The 11,896-nt window shown below is 40.3% G+C and overlaps 1 protein-coding gene across 4 annotated transcripts in view; it reads right to left on the reverse strand.

Moving 5' to 3' along the window:
• Nucleotides 1-380: 380 nt before the first annotated feature.
• The window catches only part of frmd5a (FERM domain containing 5a), a gene marked incomplete at its 5' end in the record, with an annotated part of 60,365 nt that continues 48,849 nt past the window's right edge, over nt 381-11,896 (reverse strand). For all 4 annotated transcript variants that reach the window (XM_080504636.1, XM_080504635.1, XM_080504634.1 and 1 more), the window contains 3 exons: nt 381-7,011; nt 11,141-11,247; nt 11,434-11,502. In XM_080504636.1, coding sequence (XP_080360762.1) covers nt 6,428-7,011; nt 11,141-11,247; nt 11,434-11,502 — 760 coding nt within the window. In that variant the 3' untranslated portion in view covers nt 381-6,427. The remainder of the gene's footprint in view (nt 7,012-11,140; nt 11,248-11,433; nt 11,503-11,896) is intronic.

Here is an 11,896-nt window from a genome sequence, read left to right on the forward strand (position 1 = left end):
GTGAACAAGATCCCATTTGTACACTCGATATCACTTGATCTCGATTTGCAACTGGAAAAACGAACAACGATCAGTTTCACAAACTTTAGGACTAAGCTGTATATTCAAGGTCCTCACTATTTATGTTCTGTTCCACTGTCGAAACTCGAATCCAGTTTGTGGATGACTGTTTAACTCTTTAGGTCTTTGTTCTATTAAAGATATCCCATGAAATCACATGTGCTGCTGTAATTATTGCCTCACAAAACCACAGGCTGAGCCTTGTCACATTTTCTTCTTTAAAGTTTATTTCAAGTTTGAATAGTTTTATTTAATGGCACCAGTTACAAGGGACTATTGGAGAGAAACAATATTTCATACTGACTTGTACAGAAGGTTACCTACAGTACAAACATGGGGTCGGAATGGATCAGACGCAACAAGAACTGGATTTGGCACATGGAGATTATATATATATATATATATATATATATATATATATATATATATAACAGCATCATCCATTTTTATGTCTTATACAAATTCAACTCCCCAATTAAGATTAGATCAATTTTAATGATGTAATTTCATTCAGTCACAAAAACACCCTCAAAAATTAAAATAAAAAAACCCATCATGAATATGTTTTCAAATGTATTTGTCTTTCTGGATATAGATAATATGTAAAAGAGACCCAATAAGAGGAACACCTCCTTTGATTGAACTCAAGTCTGCAAACCGTTAATCACAGTATCAACCTAATAACATTTCTAATGGAACCAATCCAGGAGTTTCTCTGGTAAAAACCAGTGGTTTTCAAATTGTCGGGCAGGCCTCCCCTGGGGACACACCTGAAAACTGAGAAGCAGAGTCAGGAAGTTGCCTTTTCCTCACGTGAACAATAGGTATTTCAAATTAGAAGAGTTGTGCTTTTTTATTGGCCATGAATCTCAGCAGTGATTATTAATAGCTTATGAATTGGGGGCTGTAAGATGGAGGCTCATGCTCCCACACTTTGAAAACCCAGGTGTTACAGTGTGCAGGGGTTTCTGTCATTGTGTCCCATGTTCATCAGCAGTCCATCTAATTCTAAACCAAACTCTACCTACTGGTGAACAATGGATTATTTTTGGTTAAATAGACAAACCGATTTCCTTTCTTTCAATTTTGATCATGAATCATTAAACATCTGGACAAATGAAGTAAAAAAAAAATGCAGGATATAAACATGACACAGTAAATGTAAAGTGGGGTTTCTTTCAGGAAAGACCTGCAAAGACAAAGTAAGACATGAGAGTAGCCATTACAGTGAATATTACAGTTTATGACAGTTGGACACCGCTTCCTCTCTCGGGCTTGGAGATGTGGAGTCGGAGAAACGTGTGGCTGAATGAGACGACGCCTCCTTTCCTTCATATTTTCTGCTTTGGTAAACTGCAGCGTTGTGGTCCAGGCACAGTCTGCCACTTAATAATGGGACGGCAAATAAAACAGCAGAACAAAGAGGTCTCCAAGGAAAATTGATCTTTCTTGATGAAATATTAGCACTGAATGCAACGATAACTCAACATCCCAGCGGTCACATCCCTGTTCGAGTCAGCACAACAGAAACTTGGTAAGTGGGTTTCCAGAAACAGCAAGAACACATTGTACTGATCAGACACTATTCATGAGTGGGTTTTTTAAAACACAAGTCTTTTTGCTCTGGTTATTGCTCCTTGAATGCTGCTGCCTTTTTAAATATTGTTGCTTATATGTTCAGAGAAACCACTGAAGCTACATAATGCTGATAAATGTAGGAGTGACACCTCTGCAAACAATATCACATAACTTGGGCTGGCTCGACTGATGAGTTGTGACCTCAGTGAAGAAGTAAAAAAGGATGAAAAAAAGAACAGAAAAAGTAGACCCACCCTGCTCTGTGTCTTGTTAGAAGCCTACCTGAATGGGATGCAACAATTGACAAAAGGGGACATGAAAAAATGCAAGAAAAGACACTAAAGCAGCAACAATTTTCACTAAGAATGACACCGTACTGATGCTTGGCTTATGTTGCCCAAATGTTACCAGAATGAATTTCAGATGAAATTGCTTGAAATTTGGATTCAGTTCATTCAACATTGGAGCAACAGTCTTACAAATGGACAACAGTGAATTCCGGACCAAAAATAAATGATTCCCTCCAGTCAAAATCACCTCATTTATATTAGACCTCAACCCAAATGGAGCTCAGTGCAGTGCAGACGTTGCCTGATGAGAGCAAAGAAGAGCCTTTGCAGCTTGTTGCAACCCATCGGGATAAGGGTAAATATTAAGTATGAGAATACACTGAAGAGCCCTCCCTGACCTTGCTGCCATTTTTGATAGAAAGTATGTGCTTTATTCTAATGGTATGACGTTTCCTCCAGCACTGGTGCTGCGGAGTTTGTGTTGCTGCCCTTCGCCACAGATATGTGTGGCGAGTCGTGAGAGATAATGAGCTACAGGAGTGGATCCAGCCACAACGCCAAAGTGCCTGCTACTCTGCGGTCACGTCTACGATTACTGTGCTCACAATTACACAGGAGCAAAGAAAACAAGTAGCACCATCCAGTGCAGCAGCTAAAAACCGGCAGCAACAAAATAGAAAATAAAATCAACGAAATAAATACCCAGAACAGCCAGTAGATTGATGAGTCAATACGTGCCCTCCATTCCCTTTTTTTTTTTTTTTTTTTTTTTTTTAAAGAATTCCACTCTCTTTTGCTGTGGCTTTGATTTCTCTTTCCTTTTCCTGTCTAAACCTCCAATACCATCACTTTGAGTATCCTCGGCCTTCATACAGTCGCACTGATGCACCACTTGGTACAGGAGGTAGCCCACATGTCACACAGTAAAAACATGCTTTTTACTCAGAATCCAGCAGATAGGACAGTTATTGCTCCCTGTAGCTGTGAGGCATTAGAGCCTGACTGAAATATGACGGGATAAGGATTCACATTCTACACTATCCTGTATAATAGATTCATCAATGTCCTCTTGTATTGACCGACATTAAAAAAAAAAAATAAACATGTAACAGAGTAACTCAAATAAGATGCATTTCAAAAAACATGACAACCTTTGAGATGTTTTTTTCCTTATTTTCATACTAAAAGTAGCTCAAAAGTTTCAAGCATTTTCTTTTATTAGTGATAATCATGGTTTTTTTTTTTTTTGGGGGGGTGGGGGGTATGACAAATACCCACTTATATGAAACACTAATATTTAGGTTAGTTTTTATTTTTGCGAATTGGAAGCCAAAATGATGAAGATTGAAAGAGAATTAATTATTTCATTTTCATGGATTTAAAATATATATGGACATTTCACTGTCACAATAAATTAAATAAATAAACAAATAAACAAACTTCCATTGGTTTCAAATTTTTTGAGATGCACATCGTTACCACAGTCAGCAGGTACTTCAGAAAGCTCATAATTCATTTATAAATTACAAAACATCTTGTACATGACTTCAACCGATCATTCAGTTACTATCAATATTTCTTGCTTGATTAGCCGGCCTTTACAGAAGCAGTTATAAATCAAATATTGGGAAAATAATGTTTGCTATACAATCTTCAAAATAGCTGCCAATTCAGTCTGATAACAATTAATATTTTCGTTGACATTGCTTCAATCACATAGGAGACATCACATGAGCACTGATATTCAACATAACGGCACGGGGAAAGTATCAGTTTGACTCAATGACACTAATAACAGCACACGACACAAGTCGCATAGTTGTGCTTTTCTTATCGGACTGCACAAATTATAGAAATGTACAAATAAATGTACATGGGTGGAAGGAGCACAACAAAGAAACGTACTGGAAAAGATTTTTGAGGAACTCTTAGTCCTGATCATGATCATGTTAGCAGACACAAAGAAAAAAAAAATTAAACGACTAAATCATAGCTTGTTTTTTTTTTTTTTTTTTTATTGCTGTCAACCAATAAATAGTGTTAATGTAACTATGAAAACAAGATCACACTCGTTCGTGCTGGAGTACTGAACATCAGCACAGCTTGCGTTCGTACAACACGTCCTCTCGGATATTATTGCTTGAATTAATTTAAGCGGCTCGGCCATGAGTTTCTACATTCAGGCTCACAGTCACCTGTTCAAATTCTTTAAAGGTGCAGTATGTAAAAATATGTAATGCCACTTTTGTGCATTAGGTGGCATTAGTAGGTCATTGTAGTATCCAGTATTATTCTTTTTAGCTTTGTTTTTTTGTTGTTAGCATTTTATAAGGGTTCCATCTTCTGTTGTTTTTCTTATGTGATCTGCATGTTTCTGAGTGGACTTAAGATCGACACGAATCTGGATTTATAAGAGTGGAAATACTGGAGCTCCCTGCTTCGCTCACTTCCTTCAGTACATATATCTGCATCACAACACTGATTGTTGCTTTTTCAAACTAAAAAAATAATACATACTGTACCTATCAGTAAAAATAAGCTATAGTAAATTTTAGAAAGATGAAAAATGTGTGTTTGGAGATTATTTGCAATTTGTGCCTGATTTCATTTGATACAAATACATATTTATAACGGACATTAGAATTGCTGAAGGTGGTTTCACTGCTGGTGGAGCGATGAGGTGTGATCAGTGTTGAGTGGATCTGGATAAAAGCCCCGTTTCTGTGGGTTTTTGTTTTTTTTCCTCAAATCCCTTTCCAAGTTGCCATGAATGCTTCTGACCTTACTCGAAACACAGCGCTAAAAAAGGTATAATTTAATCTTCAATAACAAAATAACATTTCAGTTCTGTTAAAATATACATGGAAAACCTGTCAATATATATATTAGGAAACAAACTAATTTGTACAAAAAGTACATCATTACTCTTATTCTAACAATAATAATATCGTCTGATACATGAACCTAAGAGCAAGGTTGATATGAAACCAAAATGAGTCATAAACTCTTTATAGAAAGAAATAATTGAAATTCATCAAACTTCAACTTGATGAAATTCAAGATAATTGGAGGGAAACACAAGTGAACAAATGAGCACATTCCAAATATTTTGAATAATCATTATTTTTTTTTAAACCATATCAACATTGCACATCTAGCTTGACTATCATCTATTGGTGCCAGTGCCTCCTCGCTCGTCATGAGGATTTCTCTAATCTGCCCTGGCTCACATAAAACTACTGGAACTGGATTATTTTATTTCAACTGTAAAATGCCAGGAAAATGCATTTGCGTGTCATCAAATCAGTTTGCGTTCTATACTAAAGTTTTAAGGTGTGTTAACAATCCACAGGGAAGAAAAACAAAAACGCTGACAGTCATTCATATCGTTTCAACAACAACAACAAAAAAAAACAAAGAAAGAAAAAGGCATTTGGTAATCACCCCGTCTGCTCTGTCTTACAAACTCACTTTTTCTCCGTTCAGACTTTCAGGCTGCTCCAGTTTTCTGTTGAGGCTTCTGTTTGTCCAGACCAGTGGTTTCCGGCCAGGGGTCCAGGAACCCCTTAACCCATCAGAAATACAACGATTTTTAACTGCTCTGATGTTGTAAAAAAAAAAAAAAAGAGAGATTTGAACATGCCAAAAAATAAAAAATAAATTAGATTTTTTTTTTTTCCAAATCGAGAGCAAACCAGAAACTACACATTGCATTCATTTTGAATGCTCCTCTTTGAAACAGGGTGTGTTTGACAGTTTTCGCCTTCACACTAATGTTTTAGCAAAACAGATGTTGGACAGAGGATCTGCAGTGGGGTTCTAGAACGGGAATTCCAAGGCAGAAAGGATGGGAACCACTGGTGTGGACCACCTCTGATGGAGATGAATCACCATCAAAAAGGTGTGAAACCACTTTGACTCACATGCATTTGACAGCACGAGGCCTCTTGACTCATAACATGACTCACTTCCATCTTATAAATACAATTAAACTTTCTTGATTACCATTCATCATCCCTTCTCTTTTCCTATGCGAATACATGTTTAAAAGCAATAAACAATGAAGGCAACGTTCATCCGTTGCTACAAAATCTTCTGTTCCAGTATAAAAGGAACTGTCTAAAATGCTTCAATTTCACATCATTTTCCTTTGTAAAAATAAAATATTTGAAATAAGAAAAAAAAAAAAATAGAAAAAAAATATCCTGGTTTTGTAAAAAAAAAAAAAAGAAGAAGAAGAAGACGAAAAATGAACGAAAGTGAAACGAAACGAGGAGGTGGGTGGGTGGGTGGGTCAGGGTGCAACTTAAAATAGAGAAAGAAGGGGGGGAGAGAGATCCTGGCCTGGTATTACCAGGGGTGGTCCAAGCTGTATGTCTGCAGGAGGAGGATGAGAGAAGCAGGGTTCATGGTTGGGACTGGGTTGCCCTCCATCACTCCGGAGTCCTAACCGTCTTCTCAGACCCCCGAATGGGCTTACGGCCTCTACGACCTCACTCTCACTTGTTAATGAGCAACCCGCCCACCCAGCGGAGCTTGCAGGCAAACCACCGCCTGAGGGGACAAAAGTATTCGTAATGGAACTGCTCAAATTCGGGGGTCTGGCGGATATCACTTAAAAATGCAACGTCAAGGTCTGACTCGGTGAGGATGATGAGGAGGAGGAGCAAGACAAAGAGGAGTCCAATGGTCACAAGGAGCAAACGGAGGACACTTAAGACAAACTTATTCACCTGTTCCACCTCGCTGAGGGCTGAGTCCCCCCCTCCACCCTCCTGTGCAGATCTACCGCCCGCACCAAAATCACCTCCTCCCTGCATAGGAGTGCCCGCCTCAGACTCCTTCTCCTCCTCGATGCTGCAGGGTGCGCCGTTGACTTGGCGAGAGGCTGCCAGCTCCATGCTTTGCTCAGCCACCGGGGTGGGCAGGACGCTGTCTGAGGGGCTGTAGGCCTCGTCCGAGATGACCGCCGCGCCTTCGCTGGCATCTGTGGCCTGGCTCCGGGAGCGTGGGAGAAAGGACTCCCCATGGGAAACTGAACGCACTGGTGTAGAGTGGGCACTATCTCGCAAAGACTCCAGACCTGGTAGAAGGATTCAGAGAGACAGAAGAACCAGGGGAAAGTCAAACAAGACTATTGCACAGATTAATCCAGGGGTGTCTAACTTCTTTTAATACGTGGGTCACATACATGGAGTTTTCTCACACAGCCTTTTCACAGCTTCAGCAGTTTCACAGCACTTCCAAATTCCCACATGCACACATTCACACATCAATAGTGACGGCCATGATGTTCCACCTCCATTGGGAGCAACCTCCAACATCATAACCTAACAACTTTATTAAATGTTTTTCAGTAACATTTTACACACAAAAAAGTGCTATTTTGACATCAACTTATTTTGTTGATGCCATTTGATGCCTGTCCTCACCCTGCAAGTGCCCGCTGTGAGTAACTAGAACAGACTGCTGCATCATTGATACAACTGAGTTTGTAGTAACTACTCCTCTATTGTAATCCAGTTGGCTGACTTTGAGAGTCAGATTGTTGGCGGGAAGCAGGACATGGATGGATCTCAGGGCAACGTCGAGGACTCAGAGTTTTTGTTTTGTTTTTTCAAGATAGCTGCCATCAGTGTAACATGAAAGCATCATACTTTTGTAATGTCTTTTTTGTTTGGTTTGGTTTTTGCACAATGTAGAGTTTACAACATTTTCTTCATACAGTTTTGCTTTTCCTTGTAGTGTTCTTTTGAATTTAATGGGGTTAATTTTGGAATCAATACTAAATATCAAAAGGCACAAGAATAGCTTTCGCATCCACATTGTGGTCAGACTTGCAACATTTGAAAAATAATGCAGAACACAAAAAAAAAAAAAAACAGGTTTTATAATCCAGCGGGAGGAAGTGATGCAATTCCAAATGAGCACAGGCAGGCTACACAGATCACCTACACAGACCGCCAGTCTACCACAGGATAAACACAGAGAGACAGAGAGTCTCACGCTCATATTCACACCCAGGGACAATTTTAGACTCACAAGCATGTTTTGAGAATGTGGGAGGAAATATACACACAGGGAGAACATGTAAAATCTACACAGGAAGGCCCTGGCCAGATTCCACATCTCTCACTATGAGACAAGATTGCCATTTGCTCATCACTACACCACTATGCAGCCCAAGCAAGAAAAAAAACAACAAAAAACAGTTCTATAAGTAACATCAGACCAGCAGTTTTCAAACAGTTTGTAAGCCACAGGTGCAGAAATCAAACATACAAATACACAACCTATGAAACATCCATGTCAACATTACCAAGGGGAAAATAAGTTCATTGTGAACTAATCAGTTTAATGTAAACTTGTTGTCATGATATTGATCAATATGAAAGCAGACATATAAAAGAATGAGTAATGGAGTTACATGCATGACATGTAACACAGACCTAATAAGAATCGAACTATGTACATTAAGATTTGTCTTTTCACCATTTGTATAGTCAGGATTCCCCAAAGGAAGGATTCTATAAAACTTTTTAAAATACTCCCAATGCTGCCATAGACTTTCTTAAAACAACACTAACCACTTCACTACAGTCTGCTTATAAACATTTAGCAGAGGAAGTGCTGGCTGATACGGCTGAAAACATTATTTTGATGGACCTTGAACTATTACATATTGTAAAAATTAAACAAGCAAATACTTTGTCTTCAATCTTTAAAAAAGTACTGTAGCATTCACACCCTGGTGCTTTCACTTAGTACACACATGAGATTTTCGATAAACACTCTTCTGTGATGTAGATAAAGACTTTGAATAGCTTGGTAATTGAAGGAAATCATAACTGTTCCTTGCTGTAATGAAACCTTTAAATCTAGAAGAAAGAAATGAAAAAAACAAAACTATTTAATGCTTTAACACTATTCTACAGAACATCTGGCTTCATGTGGTGATATAATATTGATGCGCTGCTCGATGCCAGTTTTCAGATATACCAGAGAAACAGTAACAGCTGTAAGATTTACTGCAGAAAAACCAGCTGAACCATTTTAACCGCAGTAAACATGGCAGTACAGTACACAAGAGACCCTTCACAGTGTACATGTCAGTGAAGACGAGGTCTTTGCTGACGAGATCACATTCTCCACAACGTCAGAGCAGCAACATTACACCTTCACTATAAAGGGAGCAGATTAAAATTCAGCTTTTGATGAGGAAGCACATCATGAAAAAGGAGTTTATGAAACTGTTGGAAAAGTAGGGCAGATTATGTCCAGCATCTAAGCCTCTGCTGACATGAAACTCTTTTCAAGTGGAAAGGAGGCAGCCTACTGGCTGGAAGAGTGTTGGGAGCCATCTTTACTTCTGAGGTCATCTGACTCATCTTATCCGCTGTTATGCCAAGTTAAGTACAGGATGATATGGCCGCAAAGAAATGCACACACCAAATCCACAGACGACTTGAAATATAATGCTTCAAAACAAAGACAGGAGCTACTGTATATAAAGAGTGGACCAACCAAACCCAACAAAAAGACAACCACAATTACCAGAAAGTGCCACAGGAATGAGATTGCTCTCTTTTCAACAACTCCAAAGAGACCGATTTGAAACAAACAAAAAAAAAAAAAGGATTCTCCCCATGGTGAGATTACCTGGAGCATTGCTGGGATGTTCGATGGGGAGGGGGGTGCTGGGAAGAGGAGTGGCACGGGCCGACTCCTGCTGTCCTGTCAGGGCAGGGTAGAGAGGCAGGACGCCCAGGGCTTTGCCCAGCATACGAGGCCCCAGGCTCAGCACGCGAACCTTCACATCCCGGTAGCAGTGATTGATCATACGCAGGTGGACGTTCACCCGGGTGGTGATGCGGATCAGACACTTCACCATGGCTGCAGCGTGCACGTGCTTATCCCCGTCCTTATGGTCCCACTCCAGAGTCCAGGCCACGGTGCGTTGGTGGTAAGCCGAAGGCTTGTGCCTCAGTGGCCGCTGGCAGAGATGAAGCGGCAGGTCTCTGGAACAGCACGATGACCCCCAGCATTGGTCTGGCCAGCTTTAGCCCCACCCAAGCCAGTGACATACATGGAGTAGAAGACCAAGGCTATTTTCAGCTGTGGTATTAATACCACTGTAAGGCACCCAGTCAGCACACACTGGGGGTGGGAAACACCGTGAACCCACAGTAAAAAACTGTCAGTATACCCAACAAACCTCTATTTGTCTTATAGCAAAAAAAAAAAAAAGCTAGCACTTTAAAAAAGAGCGACCGTTTTACTCAAAGCTGATCAGGCCCATGTACCTGCTGTGTCCACCACACTCACAGAAACACTAGTGCCACCTGTTCTAGGCCCGGAGCCGGCAAGTGTGACTTTAGCTGCTGCTGTGTTGGCCGGCCTACACACAAACATACACACATCTGTGACAGGCTGCATCGGAGTGAGGAGCAACTGACTTGATGCACACTCCTGCAAAGTGCTCCAGCAGCATGAACGAGGCCAAACAGCTCCGATTACTGCACGTGGGAGAGCAAGTGAATATGGGTCTTCTCAAAAATGGGTGTGATCCAATTGTAATTTTGTGCCAAGTGGTTTACAATGCCATAGCCATTATCCGAGATTTTTCAAGATGTTGAAAAGATGCCTTTGCCTTCGTTTATACTACGTCAAAATCTGTTTGAAAAGTGAAACGTCATAGCAAAGACGTCTCTATTAAGACGTTTCTTTATGTTCTATATTTGGTTGAAAATTTAAAGTATAAACAACATCTTTTTCAGGTCATTGAAAGGACTCTGTTAAGAAAAATGAAAGGTCGTTTTTTTTCCCCATCCATCCAAGTTCTACACTGTTTATCCTGTTCAGGGCTGTGGGGTGCTGGAGCCAATCCCACTGTATTATGTGCAAGGGCAGGATACACCTGTCAGGTCACCAGTCAACCACAGGACATACATATACAACCACACACACTCACACCCAGGGGCAATACAGGGTCACCAATTAACCTCACATACATGTTTTTGGACTACGGGGAGAAACCCACGCAAACAAATATATAATTTTGAGTTTTGTTTTGTTTCATGCTCCCTGGCAGTCTGCTTCTTACTTTCCATATCTCTCCGTTTATGTTCCTGTTTTTCTTTGCTGAATCTAATTCAAGTGTTCAAAAAAAAGCTCAGATGTGTTTATTACTAAAATGTAATTTCATTTCCTACCTTCCATGATAGATATGTGCACAGCTCGTCGACGTGTGCGTGGTACACTGCTGAGCCGAGGCCCATGAGTGATGGACGGACAACTTCTGCTGGGCACGAGGCCAGCCCTGCAGAACCAAACACAGACACACAAGCATGAAATTCTGAGCTGTAAATGTAGGCAACTCCTACTGTAGCCAGTAGGCAGTGCTGAGACAAAGACATCAAGAGTACCTTGGTGCCTAAGAAAATGGAAGAAAATCAAACAGAAGTGTGACGAAACAGTCTGACGTCTTCTGAGTTTATAACTCTACCTGTGAATTTCTGGAGGTTCACGTTTGATTTTGGCACTCTGCTCCATCACCTCTTTTGCCACTCGCCCGCTGTTATAAAGCACAAAGACGATGCTCAGGATGAGTTTCATGTGCACACACACACACACACGCACGCACACAAAACCAAGCCCTCTCGTCTCGCCGAATGCTATGAGAGTCATTCCTGCAGTGGATGAGTACTGTGCATGGGCATCATGATTGAATAAACCTGGTGAATTCAGCTTTGTTTAACTGAATTACCACCAGTCAGACAAATGCACACAGACAGACTCGCAAGATAAAATACCAAAACAATGATCATGGTTCGCCCTTCCAACACTAAACTGCATTGGATTGACTTGGCTAGAGGGTAAAATGTCATCGCCGTTTTCCACTGAATGAAGACTTAATCAAAATTATAATATACTTATTTTCCATGTCAGTTGACTCAAAGTGTAATATT

Source organism: Blennius ocellaris (assembly GCF_963422515.1).
Source record: "Blennius ocellaris genome assembly, chromosome: 11".
NCBI lineage: Eukaryota > Metazoa > Chordata > Actinopteri > Blenniiformes > Blenniidae > Blennius > Blennius ocellaris.